The sequence below is a fragment of the Ranitomeya imitator genome, chromosome 6, assembly GCF_032444005.1.
Source record: "Ranitomeya imitator isolate aRanImi1 chromosome 6, aRanImi1.pri, whole genome shotgun sequence".
NCBI classification, from domain to species: domain Eukaryota; kingdom Metazoa; phylum Chordata; class Amphibia; order Anura; family Dendrobatidae; genus Ranitomeya; species Ranitomeya imitator.
The window spans coordinates 390,907,105-390,924,327 of NC_091287.1; the positions used below are offsets into that span (position 1 = coordinate 390,907,105).

Consider the following 17,223-nt stretch of genomic DNA (forward strand, 5'->3'; position numbering starts at 1 on the left):
ATAAGTTCAGTTCAAAATGCTGATAAAACAAAAATTCTCTAAGGATTTTAATGATACTAACAGTCATTACCAATGAGCAGAAATAATTGGAAATGCCATTACTAAATATAAATATATTATCGATGTTATGCCTTTATAATTACATGACTATGATCAAATTATACCTATACTTATGTTTTTTTTCAAGACTGTACCTGCATTGTTTAATCAAATTTAATTCAATAAACTTGATTTGTAGAAAAATGTAACAGCAATTTTTCATGAAAATTTTATTTTTAGGGACCTATCCAGGTTTGAAGTAACTCTGGGGGTCCTATATATTGGAAACCTCCGAAAGTGATACCATTTTAAAAAAAGCACCCCTCAACATATTTAAAATTGCTTCCAGGTAGTTTATTAACCCTTAAGGTGCTTTCCAGGAATTAATGCAAAGTGGCATAACAGGAATGAAAAAGTGTATTTTGCCACGTAAATGTCGCTTACTTCGGAATAGGTCACAGTAGTTGGCAGAATCTAAAGCAGCTATTTGGCCATGAACTGCCATGGCAAACATCAGGACCACACAATTATGATCTCAGAGTGCCAATGGGGTAAAAGAGGAAGCCTCCACACGGTCTACCATTTATATGGTGTAGTAGCCTCTAAGGGGTTAAACCAATATGGACGCTGCCAGCATTGATTGTGGTTAATGCAGCAAGTTCTCAGCTATGGTGTACAGCGACATCTGCTGGATTGTCACCTGTATGGGGATGCTATTCTCTCATATCTCAGGTCAGTTAATACACATATTGCCGGTCATTAAGGGGTTAAACTGGTCACATAATGGTATAGTGGCTGTAGAGCCAAATAAAAGATAGTTGTTATTTTTTCTTGTTCACCCATATGAATTACAAAAAATTCCAGTATAACAAACTTTACAAGCTAATATCCGTGCAGCACAGGAGAAATTAACCCCTTAGTGACCAGGACCATTTAAAAAAAAAAAAAAATTATATATATATATATATATATATATATATATATTATATATATATTTTATATATATATATTATATTATATATATATAATATATATATAATATATATATTATATATATATATATATATATATATATATATACACACACACACACACACACACAGTCATGGCGAAAAGTATTAACACCCCTGCAATTCTGTCAGATAATACTCAGTTTCTTCCTGAAAATGATTGCAATCACAAATTCTTTGGCATTATTATCTTCATTTAATTTGTCTTAAATGGAAAAAAACACAAAAAGAATTGTCCTAAAGCCAAATTGGATATAATTCCACACAAAACATAAAAAAGGGGGTGGACAAAAGTATTGGCACCATTCGAAAAATCATGTGATGCTTCTCTAATTTGTGTAATTAACAGCACCTGTAACTTACCTGTGGCACCTAACAGGTGTTGGCAATAACTAAATCACACTTGCAGCCAGTTGACATGGATTAAAGTTGACTCAACCTCTGTCCTGTGTCCTTGTGTGTACCACATTGAGCATGGAGAAAAGAAGGAAGACCAAAGAACTGTCTGAGGACTTGAGAAACCAAATTGTGAGGTAGCATGAGCAATCTCAAAGCTACAAGTCCATCTCCAAAGACCTGAATGTTCCTGTGTCTACTGTGCGCAGTGTCATCAAGAAGTTTAACCCCTTAGTGACAGAGCCACATTTTTTAAATCTGACCAGTGTCACTTTATGTGGTAATAACTCTGGAACGCTTCAACAAATCCCAGTGATTTTGAGATTGTTTTTTCGTGACACATTATACTTTATGATAATGGTAAATTTAGGTTGATATGCTTTATGTTTATTTATAAAAAATATCAGAAATTTGAAAAAAATGTTAAAAAATTAGCAATTTGCAAACTTTGAATGATTATCCCTTTAATCCCAATAGTCATACCACAGCAAAACATTAATAAATAATATTTCCCACATGTTTGCTTTACATCAGCACCATTTGCAAAATGTTATTTTATTTTGTTAGCATTTTAGGAGGATTAAAAATGTAGCAACAATTTAAATTTTTTTCAAGGAAATTTACAAAATGTATTTTTTTAGGGACCTATCCATGTTTGAAGTGAATTTGGGGGTCCTATTTATAGGGAAATCCCCACAAGTGATACCATTTTAAAAACAGCACCCCCTGATATATTGAAAACTGCAGTCAGGTCGTTTGTTAACCCTTCGGGTGATTTTCAGGAATTAATGCAAAGTGGCATGACAAAAATGAAAATGTGTATTTTTATCACCTAAATGTCACTAACTTCTGAACAGATTTCTACAGCCGACAGACTCTAAGGCCACTATTTGGTCATGAATTGCCATGGCAAACATCAGGACCACACAATTATGATCTGAGACCACCAATTGGGATAAAGAGGAAGCCCCCACAGTCTGTTAACCGTTTATAATGATGTAGTCACTATTGACAGCAGCATCTAAGGGGTTAAATAGATTTGGACGGTGCAAACACTGATCGTGGCTGATGCAGCAAGTTGTCAGCTATAGTGGACAGCTGACAGCTACTGGATTGTCACCTGTATGGGGATATAAGTCTCTTATATCTCAGGTCAGTTAAAAGGCGTATTGGCGGTCACTAAGGGGTTAAAGCCCATGGCACTGTGGCTAACCTCCCTAGATGTGGATGGAAAAGAAGAATTGACAAGAGATTTCAACGGAAGATTGTGCGGATGTTGGATAAAGAACCTAGACTAACATCCAAACAAGTTCAAGCTGCCCTGCAGTCCGAGGGTACAACAGTGTCGACCCGTACTATCCGTCGGCATCTGAATGAAAAGGGACTGTATGGAAGGAGACCCAGGAAGACCCCACTTCTTGCCCCGAGACATAAAAAAGTCAGGCTGGAGTTTGCCAGAGCTTACCTGAAAAAGCCTAAAATGTTTTGGAAGAATGTTCTCTGGTCAGATGACAAAAAAGTAGAGCTTTTTAGGCAAAGGCATCAACATAGAGTTTACAGGAGAAAAAAAAGAGGCATTCAAAGAAAAGAACACGGTCCCTACAGTCAAACATGGTGGAGGTTCCCTGATGTTTTGGGGTTGCTTTGCTGCCTCTGGCACTGGACTGCTTGACCGTGTGCATGGCATTATGAAGTCTGAAGACTACCAACAAGTTTTGCAGCATAATGTAGGGACCAGTGTGAGAAAGCTGGGTCTCCTTCAGAGGTCACGGGTCTTCCAGCAGGACAATGACCCAAAACACACTTCAAAAAGCACTAGAAAATGGTTTGAGAGAAAGCACTGGAGACTTCTAAGGTGGCCAGCAATGAGTCCAGACCTGAATCCCATAAAACACCTGTGGAGAGATCTAAAAAATGGCAGTTTGGAGAAGGCACCCTTCAAATATCAGGGACCTGGAGCAATTTGCCAAAGAAGAATGGTCTAAAATTCCAGCAGAGCATTGTAAGAAACTCATTGATGGTTACCAGAAGCGGTTGGTCGCAGTTATTTTGGCTAAAGGTTGTGCAACCAAGTATTAGGCTGAGGGTGCCAATACTTTTGTCTGGCCCATTTTTGGAGTTTTGTGTGAAATGATCAATGTTTTGCTTCATTCTCTTTTGTGTTTTTTTATTTAAGACAAATTAAATAAAGATAATAATACCAAAGAATTTGTGATTGCAATCATTTTCAGGAAGAAACTGAGTATTATCTGACAGAATTGCAGGGGTGTTAATACTTTTGGCCATGACTGTATATACACACACACACACACGTGTGTCACTTTATGTGATAATTCTGGAATGCATCACATCACAATAATTCTGAGTGTTATTTTGTGACATATAGCATTTATGTTAGTGGTAAAATAAAGGTGATATGCTTTGCATTCATTTTTTTGGACTATACGACGCATCGGACCATAAGAAACATCTAGGTTTTAGAAGAGGAAATTAGGAAGAAAAAAAATGTAGTTAATTCTGTACTTAAGATCACATATCCTGGTAAATATGGTACCCTCAACCCTATCCTGGTATGCATGTTCCCATCCTTATTCTGGTATGATTTGCCCCATTCCAGTCCTGGTATGCATGGTCCCATTCTTATTCTGATATGATTGATTGGCCACATCCTGTTCCTGGTATGAATGACTAACCCCATCCCGTTCATGTTATGATTGATTGGCTCCATCCCATTCCTGGTATGATTGATTGGCCCCATCCAGTTCCTGGTATGATTGATTTGCCACATCCCGTTCCTGGTATGATGATTGATTGGCCTCATCCCGTTCCTGGCATGATTGATTGACCCCATCCCGTTCCTGGTATGACTGATTGGCCCCATCCCATTCCTGGTATGATTGATTGGACCCATACAGTTCCTGGTGTGATTGATTGGCCCCATCCACTTCCTGCTATGATTGGCCCATCCCCTTCCTGGTATGAGTGGCCCCATCCCAGTCCTGGTATCCATGGCCCCATCAGAAAAGATTGAAAAAACTTCCTGCTGCTGCCGGCGGTCACGTGTACCGATACTTAAGAGAAATGAATAATAGCAGAGGGTAGAGCTGGCCGTGCGGTTCAGTAGACTGAGGATCACTGCAGGATGTAGTCGTTCCGGAAGAGGTGGGTCTTCAGGTTCCTTTTGAAGGTCATAATAAGTCATAATGTTTTTATTTTCCTGTTAACATGGCAGAGTGATGGCTTGTTTTTTGCAGGTTAACTTGTACTTCTGAACCACACCACTTATTTTACCATATAGTATAAATTCCAATTGCGGTAAAATTGCAAAAAAAAAGTGCAATTCCACAATTTTTTTTGCCTTTCTTTCTACCATGTTCAATGTATGCTAAAATTGACCTACCATTAGGATTCTCCAGGTCATTCTGAGTTTGTAGATACCAAACATGTATAGGTTCTTTTTCATTTAAGAATGAAAAGAAAATTGAAAAAAAAACAACACAATAACGGAGCTGATTTTTTGCGTGCCGAGATGGCGTTTTTTATTGATACCATTTTGGCATAGATAAAAATTGCAATGTTGCGGCAAACAAAAAAACTTAATTCTGGTGTCTTGATTTTTTTTTCCCCATTATGCCGTTAACCAATTAGATTAATTCTTTTTATAATTTTAATAGATTGGGAGTTTCTGAATGCAGCAACAACAAATGTCTGTATATTTTACTGTTTTATTTTGAATGGGGCATAAGGGGACTATTTGAACTTTTATATTTTGTTTATAATTTTAAAAACATTTTTTTCTACTTTTTACTTGCTTCAATAGTCTCCTTAAATGACTTGAAGCTGCGATCCTCTGATCGCTGGTGCAACACAAAAAGGCCTTCAGCCCTGTTATTTGTAGCAAAAATGCTCATCTGTTATCAACACCAGCCACTGAGTGGTGCTCATAGCAGAGCGGCAATGACAACCACAGGGGTCTCTTGCAGGCACCAAGATCATGCGATGGGGCGCTGATGGGCGGTCTTAAGAATCACTTCCAGCACGGCCATGTTAAATGCCACTGTTGGTGATTGACTGCGGCATTTAATATTTTAACAGCCACGAGTGGATCTTGATTCCACCCGCGGCTGTTAGGGGAAGATAACAGCTGATCAAATCAGCCATGTAACTGAAAACATAAGGGCTCAATGCCGGAACGCATATCAAAGAGAGGGAGGCGACCTATGACTTACCTATACATCATAGGTCGTAAGGGGGTTAAAAAGGTACTTCTATATACAACTCAATAAAAAAAAAAAAAACATGCACAATAGAGTATATATTAAAGAAGCACCCTACTATCAAAGTTTTTATTCACTTGACATATTGCAATCATCATATTATATAGCACTGTGCACTTAGAAATGCTCATTTTGCCTTTCTACCCCGATAATTCTTCACTTTTCCATTAGGTCTGTGATCTCACATGATTAAAAACTGACTAGCTGAATGTAGAAACAGGAGGTCAATTTTCCTTGCATGAGTCATAAGTCATTGCATAAGTCCCTGGCAGGGGTGTAGTTGTGTCAGCAGTTGACAGGGGGTATGATAAATGCAGGGAAAAGAGGCTTCCTGTTTCCAAATATAGCAAAGAAAAGAGAAGAATTAGCTGGGTAGATAGTCAAAATTAGCAATTGTAAGTATATATTGGTATATAATATGATTACTACAATATATTAAGAGGATAAAAACATTAAAGGGAGTGCTTCTCCAAGAACACAGCTGCATCAAAAGCTGCATCAGAAACTACTAACAGCTATGCATTTCTGAAGCACTGGCAGTCGTAATGGTTAGTGGCAAAATTGTGCTTTCTACATGAACAGTCCAATTCTTAATAGAATACATACCAAAGCAATTTGAACTTCTCCTCCTGTAGCGTAAACATCACCATCATGGTTTCCATAAAGGAAAAACTTGACTATACATCCATAAATTAGAGGTGAAGTTTTCATGGTTTTTACCTGTAATCAAAAACAGGCGGTAGAATTACAAGGGAAAGATGGATGAACAAAAAAACAGAAATCCTGTTTTTTTTTTACTGTGTTCACCATGTGGGATAAAGATATGCATTTATAGTTTTAATATTTTTACACAATAATCACTATATAAAAGAGTGGGGTATGAGAAGGTGTTGAACAGCAGAAACCCCCATAAATGACCCCATTTTACAAACTACACCTCTCAATAAATTCATCTACGGGTGCAGTGATCATATTGATACCAAGGGTGAGTCACAGAACCTTACACCACCATTGGGAAGTGAAGAAAAAAATTAATTACATTTTTACCACAAAAATGTTTTTTTTTAGCTCCACATTTTACATTGTCACGTGGGGAAATGGGTAAAAATTGTTCCAAAATTTGTCACACAACTTCTGCTAAACATGGCAATACCCCATATGTGGCTGTACTGTACACGGCATGACTTGGAAAGTAAGGAGCACTAGTTGACTCTTGGAGAACAAATTATCGTAGAATAGTTTAGGACTCCAATCCATTCACAGCGTCCCTTAGTGCAGAAGAGCAGAAACCCCCTCAAGTGACCCCACTTTGAGAACTACACCCCTCTGGGAATTTCTCTACAGGTGTAAGGACAATTTTGACTCCATGGGTGTTTGTCAAAAACAAGCAGAAGTGAATATTACTGAGCAAAAATTGCAAATCTGCTATTGTAGGGGTCATTAACTGTAGTGCCTGCCCAGTACATGGTAGTACGCATACATTGCCCAGCTCGTGCTTCTTCAGACATGCACCTGTAAATTAGGCGGGCCCTCATAGCTACAGAAATGGCAAACGTGGATTTAAATGCAATTTAGGTACTCCTGGGGTACAGAGCAACCCCCTGAGGGATCCAGTCACTGTAATGAGGCAGCAGAGTTACTCTGTACCTTGTCTGGCCTCAGTTCAGCAGTGTCCTTTTCAGAGGTGCACAAAACTGTGGTCCAACGCGCTTGTATAAACGGTTAAAAAGACAGACACTGCCGAATCACAGGCCAATTTTTACAATTCTGACCACTGTCCCTTTATGAGGTTATAACTCGAACGCTTCAACCAACGGATCTTGGCGATTCTGACAATGTTTTCTCGTGATATATTGTACTTCATGATAATGGTAAAATTTATTCGATATAACGTGCGTTTATTTGTGAAAAAATGGAAATTTGGCAAAAATTTTGAAAATTTTGCAATTTTCCAACTTTGAATTTTTATGCCCTTAAATCACAGAGATATGTCGCACAAAATAATTAATAAGTTACATTTCCCACATGTCTACTTTACATAAGCACAATTTTGGAACCAAAATTTTTTTTTGTTAGGGAGTTATAAGGGTTAAAAGTTGACCAGCAATTTCTCATTTTTACAACACCAATATTTTTTAGGGACCACATCACATTTGAAGTCATTTTGAGGGGTCTATGTGATAGAAAACAACCAAGTATGACACCATTCTAAAAACTGCATCCCTCAAGGTGCTCAAAACCACATTCAAGAAGTTTATTAACCCTTCAGGTGTTTTACATGAATTTTTGGAATGTTTAAATAAAAATGAACATTTAACTTTTTTTCACAAAAAATTTACTTCAGCTCCAATTTGATTTATTTTACCAAGGGTAACAGGAGAAAATGGACATCAAAAGTTGTTGTACAATTTGTCCTGAATACGCTGATATCCCATATGTGGGGGTAAACCACTGTTTGGGCGCATGGCAGAGCTCGGAAGGGAAGGAGCGCCGTTTGACTTGTCATTGCAAAATTGACTGGAATTGAGATGGGACGCCATGTTGCGTTTGGAGAGCCCCTGATGTGCCTAAACATTGAAACCCCCCACAAGTGACCATTTTGGAAAGTAGACCCCTTAAAGGGACACTTTCACCTGAATTTGGAGGGAACAATCTTCAGCCATAGAGGCGGGGTTTTCGGGTGTTTGATCCACCCTTTCCTTACCTGCTGGCTGCATGCTGGCTGCAATATTGGATTGAAGTTCATTCTCTGTCCTCCATAGTACATGCCTTGCGCAGGCATGTACTATGGAGGACAGAGAATGAACTTCAATCCAATATTGCAGCCAGCAGGTAAGGAAAGGGTGGATCAAACACCCGAAAACCCCGCCTCTATGGCTGAAGATTGTTCCCTCCAAATTCAGGTGACAGTGTCCCTTTAAGGAACTTATCTAGATGTGTGGTGAGCACTTTCACCCAACCAGTGCTTCACAGAAGTTTATAATGCAGAGCTGTAAAAATAAAAAAATCATTTTTTCACAAAAATGACCTTTCGCCCCCAATTTTTTATTTTCCCAAGGGTAAGAGAAGAAATTGGACCCCAAAAGTTGTTGTACAATTTGTCCTGAGCACGCTGATACCTGATATGTTGGGGTAAACGACTGTTTGGGCGCATGGCAGAGCTCGGAAGGGAAGGAGCGCCGTTTGACTTTTCAATGCAAAATTGACTGGAATTGAGATGGTATACCACGTCACGTTTGGAGAGCCCCTGATGTGCCTAAACATTAAAAAAAAACCACAAGTGACACCATTTGGGAAAGTAGACCCCCTAAGGAACTTATCTAGATGTGTTTTGAGAGCTTTGAACCCCCAAGTGTTTCACTACAGTTTATAACGCAGAGCCGTGAAAATATATATTTTTTTTTTTTTTCGCAAAAATGATTTTTAGCCCCAGTTTTGTATTTTCACAAGGGTAACAGGAAAAATTGGACCCCAAAAGTTGTTGTCCAATTTTTCCTGAGTACGCTGATACCCCATATGTGGGGGGAACCACTGTTTGGGCGCATGGCAGTGCTCGGAAGGGAAAGAGCGCCATTTCAAATGCAGACTTAGATGGATTGGTCTGCAGGCGTCACGTTGCATTTGCAGAGCCCCTCATGTACCCAAACAGTAGAAACCCCCCACACGTGACCCCATATTGGAAACTAGACCTCCCAAGGAACTTATCTAGATGTGTTGTGAGAACTTTGAACCCCCAAGTGTATCACTACAGTTTATAACGCAGAGCCGTGAAAATACAAAATCTTTTTTTCCGACAAAAATGATTTTTATCTCCCCAAATTTTTATTTTCCCAAGGGTAACAAGAGAACTTAGACCCCAAAAGTTGTTGTCCAATTTGTCCCGAGTACGCTGATACCCCATATGTTGGGGTAAACCCCTGCTTGGGCGCACGGGAGAGCTTGGAAGGGAAGTAGCACTGTTTTACTTTTTCAACGCAGAATTGGCTGGAATTGAGATCGGACGCCATGTCGCGTTTGGAGAGCCCCTGATGTTCCTAAACAATGGAAATCCCCAATTCTAACTGAAACCCTAATCCAAACACACCCCTAACCTTAATCCCAACAGTAACCCTAACCACACCCCTAACCCTGACACACCCCTAACTCTAATCCAAACCCTAATCCCAACCGTAAATGTAATCGAAACCCTAACTTTAGCCCCAACCCTAACCCTAACTTTAGCCCCAACCCTAACCCTAACTTTAGCCCCAACCCTAACTTTAGCCCCAACCCTAACCCTGACTTTAGCTCCAACTCTAGCCCTAACCCTAGCCCTTACCCTAACCCTAGCCCTAACGGGAAAATGGAAATAAATACATTTTTTTTATTTTATTATTTTTCCCTAACTAAGGGGGTGATAAAGGGGGGGTTTGATTTACTTTTATTGCGCTTTTTATAGCGGATTTTTATGATTGGCAGCTGTCACACACTAAAAGACGCTTTTTATAGCAAAAAAGTTTTTGCGTCTTCTCATTTTGAGACCTATAATTTTTCCATATTTTGGTCCACAGAGTCATGTGAGGTCTTGTTTTTTGCAGGACGAGTTGACATTTTTATTGGTAACATTTTCTGACATGTGACAGTTTTTGATCTCTTTTTATTATTTTTGTGAGGCAGAATGACCAAAAACCAGCTATTCATGAATTTCTTTTGGTGGAGGCGTTTATACCGTTCCGCATTTGGTAAAATGGATAAAGCAGTTTTATTCTTCAGGTCAGTACGATTACAGCGATACCTCATTTATATAATTTTTTTATGTTTTGGCGCTTTTATACGATAAAGACTATTTTATAGAAAAAATAATTATTTTGGCATCGCTTTATTCTCAGGACTATAACTTTTTCATTGTTTTGCTGATGATGCTGTTTGGCGGCTTGTTTTTTGCGGGACAAGATGACGTTTTCAGCGGTACCATGGTTATTTATATCTGTCTTTTTGATCACGCGTTATTCTACTTTTTGTTCGGCGGTATGATAATAAAGCGTTGTTTTTTTGTCTCGTTTTTTTTTTTCCCTTACGGTGTTTACTGAAGGGGTTAACTAGTGGGACAGTTATAGGTGGCGGCGATACTAAATATGTGTACTTTTATTGTTTTTTTTTTGTTTTTTTTTAGATAAAGAAATGTATTTATGGGAATAATTTTTTTTTCTTTATTTAGGATTTTTTTTTTCTATTTTATTTTACACATGTGGAATTTTTTTTTTTTGACTTTTTTTACTTTGTCCCGGGGGGGGACATCACAGATCGTTGATCTGACAGTTTTCACAGCACTCTGTCAGATCAACAATCTGACTTGCAGTGCTGCAGGCTTACCAAGCGCCTGCTCTGAGCAGGCACTTGGTAAGCCACCCCCCTCCCTGCAGGACCCGGATGCCGCGGCCATTTTGGATCCGGGCCTTGCTGCAGGGAGGAAGGTAGGAGACCCTCGGAGCAACGCGATCACATCGCGTTGCTGCAGGGGTCTCAGGGAAGCCCGCAGGGAGCCCTCTCCCTGTGCGATGCTTCCCTGCACCGCCGGCACACCGCGATCATGTTTGATCGCGGTGTGCCGGGGGTTAATGTGCCGGGAGCGGTCCGTGACCGCTCCTGGCACATAGTGCCGGATGTCAGCTGCAATAGGCAGCTGACACCCGGCCGCGCTCCCCCCGTGAGCGCCGCCGATCGCATATGACGTACTATCCCGTCACTGGGAATTAAGTCCCAGGGCACCTTGACGGGATAGTACGTCATATGGGATTAAGGGGTTAAAGGGAATCTTCCGCCAGGGGTTGCTTCTGAATTACGTATTCCAGAGATTTACATGGAAATACCACGAGTGCAGGACTAATGTGCACTGGGTATAACGTGCTCTTTGGGAAACAGAATTATCAAATCAACAGCAGGTGAAAAAGTGACAACAATCAGTAAAAAATATTCTTGGTCTTCTCCTCAGGGTCCCCATCTGTGTGTGACTTGAATTTATAAATATAAACATTTGCACAGGACACTCAAACATTGGCTGACAGTATACACATTCTACTGCAGTAATAAAACTCACCAGTTGTCCAGCCTTATAAGTCTTTCCATCCCACTCGATGGATGTAAAAGTTGCCCAAGGAGCTTGCATACGTTTTGATGTAATATCCAGTCGGCTAGTTATACCTTTGAAACCAGAAAACTTTATTTGCTTGTCATATGTTTCATGGCATGCTTTTAACCACGACGCAAATTCTCTGTCAATTTTTACTCTTTGGTCCTGCCAAAAGTTAAGAACAAAAATACTGAATATATAAATTACACGTTTTTTTTTTGTTTTTGTTTTTTTAAACACAACTGAAACACTAATAGATGATAGACACAAAACAGTTAATCAACCTGGCAAGAAAAAAAATATCAGATAACAGTATCCTATTAAAGTCCCTGCATATGTGGCATATTTGTTTGTATTAACCCTTTGCAGCCAAAGCCTGTTTTTTTTTTTAATCTGTAATTTTAATTACATTTTGTAATATTAACATTAGAAATCAAAAAGTCCAACAGTTAAAATCATTCAAGTCTGTGTGTAAACAAGTTTAACCCCTTAGTGACATAGCCAAATTAGTACTTAATAACCAAGTCAATTTTTACAAATCTGACCAGTGTCACTTTATGAGGTTATAACTCTGGAACGCTTCAATGGATCCCACTGGTTCTGAGACTGTTTTTCGTGAGATATTGTACTTAATGTTTCTTCAATATAACGCATTTATGAAAGAAATGGAAATTTTGCAAAAAATTGGAAAATTTGTCAATTTTCAAACTTTTAATTTTTGTACCCTTAAATCGGAGATTGGTGTCACACAAAATAGTTAATAAATAACATTTCCCATATGTCTACTTTACATCACCACAATTTTGGAAACAACATTTTTTGTTAGGACATTATAAGAGTTAAAGATGACCAGTGATTTCACATTTTTCCAACAAAATTTTACAGTTTTTGCATAAAACCACATTCCAGAAGTTTACTAACCCTTCAGATGCTTCATGAGAACTAAAGCATTGTGGAAGGAAAAAATGAACATTTTACTTTTCTCACAAAAAAATTACTGTTGAACCATTTTTTTTTTATTTTCACAATCGTATCAGGAGAAAATAGACCACAAAATTTGCTGTGCAATTTCTCCTGAGTACGCCAATACCCCGTATGTGGGTGAAAGCCAGTGTTTGGGCGCATGGCAGGGCTCAGAAGGGAGGAAGCATTGTTTGACTTTTTGAATGCAAAATTGGCTAGAATCAATGGTGGCGTCATGTCGTATTTGGAGACTCCCTGATGTATCTAAACAGTGGAAACCCCCCCAATTCTAACTCCAACCCTAACCCCAGCACACCCCTAACCCTAACCACACCCCTAACCATAACCCCAACCCTAACCCCATCTTTAGCCAACCCTAACCCTAGCTTTAGCCCAACTCTAACCCTAGCATTGTTGCCAGGTGCCGTCCGGCAGATCTCGGTGGGTGCACTGCGCATGGGCCCGCCATTTTCTTCCCAGAAGAAGACACTGGCGGCCCATGGGACTTCATGGGGGACTACATGGAAAGATGATCGGACACCAGAGGTACCGGGGGGGCTTGGGGGACCCCATTTCTCTCTGATGTGCGATCACATCAGAGGAGAGAGAAATTAAATGGGAAATTGGACTTTTTTTTTTTACGGTTGCCGTTATAACGTTAACGGCGATCGCAACACTGGGGTCGGTAAAAATCATGTTATCTGGGGTCTCAACTACGTGCGTATAAAAGCGGAGAACTTCGACTTGTTGGTAGAACGGATTGGACATCTCAATTATGATCTCGGGGCGCCGATCGAATTAAAAGAGGGATCCCCCACACTCCCTTAACCATTTAACTATTTATATGATGTAGTCATTATTGACAGCAGCATCTACACTGTGTTCCAAATTATTATGCAAATTATATTTTTCTCGGATTTTCCTAAATGGTCGGTGCAAATGACTGTCAGTCTAATTAAAGTCATCACCCGTTAGAGTATATATCAAATTTTACTGTAGAAACCTCCCAATGATAATAGTATAATCTCCAAAATGAATAAAAACTCACAACGCACTGTTCCAAATTATTAGGCATAGTAGAATTTCTAAACATTTGATATGTTTTCAAGAACTGAAAATGCTCATTTGTGGAATTTGCAGCATTAGGAGGTCACATTCACTGAACAAAAGAGCTATTTAACTCCAAAACCTCCTAACAGGCCAAGTTACATGTTAACATAGGACCCCTTCTTTGATATCACCTTCACAATTCTTGCATCCATTGAACTTGTGAGTTTTTGGAGAGTTTCTGCTTGCATTTCTTTGCATGAAGTCAGAATAGCCTCCCAGAGCTGCTGTTTTGATGTGAACGGCCTCCCACCCTCATAGATCTTTTGCTTGATGATACTCCAAAGGTTCTCTGTACGGTTGAGGTCAGGTGAAGATGGTGGCCACACCATGAGTTTATCTCCTTTTATGCCCATAGCAGCCAATGACTCAAAGTTATTCTTTGCAGCATGAGATAGTGCATTGTCATGTATGAAAATGATTTTGCTCCTGAAGGCACGTTTCTGCTTTTTAGACCATGGAAGAAAGTGGTCAGTCAGAAACTCTAAATAATTTGCAGAGGTCATTTTCACACCTTCAGGAACCTTAAAGCGTCCTAACAGCTGTTTCCCCGTGATTCTGGCCCAAAATGTGACTCCTCCACCTCCTTGCTCATGTCGCAGCCTTGGTGGGACATGGTGGCAATCCACCAACCATCCACTACTCCATCCATCTGGACCATCCAGGGTTGCTTGACACTCATCAGTAAACAAGACTGTTTTAAAATTAATCTTCATGTATGTCTGGGCCCACTGCAACCGTTTCGGCTTGTGAACACTTTAGTGGTGGCCGAATATTAGGTTTATGCACCACAGCAAGCCTTTGAAGGATCCTACACCTTGAGGTTCGAGGGACTCCAGAGGCACCAGCAGCTTCAAATAATGGTTTGCTGCTTTGTAATGGTATTTTGGCAGTTGCTCTCTTAATCCCATGAATTTGTCTGGCAGAAACCTTCCTCATAATGCCAGGTTCACATTGCGTTAGTGCAGTCCGTTCAACGCATAAGCTAACGGACTGCGCTAACGCAAGTGCCGAAAAAGGATCGCGTTTATGCGATCGCGCTAGCGCAGATGCTCTATCTGCGCTAGCGGTGATGGACCCAAAAACGCTGCAGACTGAGTCTGAGGGTCTGTCACAGTCCGCCACAGAATAACGGCACATCACAAACGCATGCCGATTATAGCATGCGTTCGTGATGCGCTACATAATGGCAGTCAATGGGTGCGCTAACGGATCCGTTACATAGCGTTAGTGCCGCTCTGTAACGGATCTCGCTAGCGGACTGCCATTAACGCAGTGTGAACCTGGCCTAAATCAGCACGAACACGTCTGTGCTCAGATTCAGCCACAAATCTCTTAACAGTACAATGATAACGCTTAAGTTTTAGGGAAATATCTAATGTTTTCATCCCTTGACCAAGGCATTGCACTATTTGATGCTTTTAGGGAGCAGAGATCCCTTTTCTTTCCCATGTTACTTGAAAACTGTGGCCTGCTTAATAATGTGGAACATCATTGTTAAGAAGTTTTCCTTTAATTTGAATCACCTGGAAAACTAATTATCATATGTGTTTAATAAGATTGATTTCAGTGACCCATTGAGCCCTGAGACACAATACCATCCATGAGTTTATTTGAAAAAACAAAACAATTAAATCTTTATGACACAAATCCAATTTGCATAATAACTTGGAACACAGTGTAAGGGGTTAAACAGATAGGGATGGTACAAATGCTAATTGTGGCTAATGCAGAAAGTTGTCAGCTATAGTGTACAGCTGACAGCTGCTGCATTGCCAGTTGTACGGGGATGCCAGTCTCTTATACTTTAGGACAGTAAAAAGACATATTAGCGGTCATTAAGGGATTAAAAAAAAAAAACTATGTAGGAGTCACTTACCTGTCCATTTGTTACTCTTGTAAAAATGGTGTTTTTGTCTTGGAGTTTTAACCCCAGATCTAAGAAAGTTAATTTATTCGTGCTCACTTCAAACTTGTCATTTGTAAATAAAGCTCCAGAGATTCGGTTGTAACACTCAGGAGGCACAATACCTCTCTTTTTTGGCACTGCACACCAGTCGAAACTAAAATAAAATAATACAAAGTTCAAACTAAAACACACGTCAAATATCAGAAAACGTAAAAGGTTTCCCTTCTTTAGGGTATGCCATTAATGCCTTCACTCCACAACATTTGGATAGTAATAATTCTGTAGACAACTAGCGATTGAAACAAAATTTGGAGGTATATGAACTAACAATATGAAAACACCATTGACATCCTTTTAGTTTGTACGGAGGCAAAGGTGTATTTACAATGCGCTACATTAGCAGTGTACGTTAAAGGTGTACATTAGGAGGAATATCAGATAAATATCACTGTAAAGTAAGCAGTATACATTTGTATGGATGTGATATGAAGTTTTGATACACTTTCAAATACTAGCTTCTGAAATTTGCTATGAATACTTAACTTGGCATTATGGCTACGTGGGTGACATCTGCTCCACGTGTGTGATCTCAAGCCCCCCCCCACCTTTACCCTTTTGGGCATTTGCAAAAGAATAAGGGAGGACAAAGTTTAGGATCACAGTGAACAGACACTTTGTTGGTGACTACACAGTGATACCATGATTTGAACAGTATCACAGAGGATGGCTGGCAGGGCTGATTCTGTGAATTGGTGCTGCTTGCTGCATTAAATATGTGGAGTGCATCATGCACAAGGATTAGATTTGCAGATTTTATCATTCGGTGGGATTTGATATGCATACTGTATGACACTGACAGGATTAGATGCAGGGCTCTGCATACTGTATGACATAAGGATGAGATTAGATGCAGGGCTCATTGTTCAGATCTGAGTAGCGTGATAATTACACTGCAGTGCTAATCATGGCACTGATGGCAGTTTGGGTAACCTGTTTTTGTACTACTTATCTCAGGCTGCCGACTTGTTCTTACCACTAGAAGAAGCCACCTCTACAACGTTGAACTTACCTCTCAGAGCAGAACAACGGTAATGACTCATTCCTGCAGTGAGAAAAGCTAGGTAGCCTAGTATTAGTACTACAATACCAGTACTAATCGACCTAATGACATTGGGAAACTAACTCACAGCACTAATCTGGACTACAACAAAATGGCTACATCCACAGCTACAAACTAGATAGCCCAAGGGCATGATCAGTTCACATCTGAGGCAGTCAGAGTGTTGGAGATGCGGTCAGACACTGACTGCATCTTCTATGCAGAAGGATGCCATGTTTGCAGTGTGTAAGTGTCGTGCATAACCTCTTTCTCCTCATGAAGCCGCAAGGAGAAACATGTTGGGGAGGCTAATG

General features: G+C 39.8%; 1 protein-coding gene across 1 annotated transcript in view; it reads right to left on the reverse strand.

The window, feature by feature from the left end:
• The window catches only part of SMCHD1 (structural maintenance of chromosomes flexible hinge domain containing 1), a 457,067-nt gene that overhangs the window by 287,980 nt on the left and 151,864 nt on the right, over positions 1–17,223 (reverse strand). Inside the window, exons 12-14 of the mRNA XM_069731150.1 lie at positions 15,781–15,964; positions 11,799–11,996; positions 6,329–6,442 (exon numbers count right to left, since the gene is read on the reverse strand). Coding sequence (XP_069587251.1) covers positions 6,329–6,442; positions 11,799–11,996; positions 15,781–15,964 — 496 coding nt within the window. The remainder of the gene's footprint in view (positions 1–6,328; positions 6,443–11,798; positions 11,997–15,780; positions 15,965–17,223) is intronic.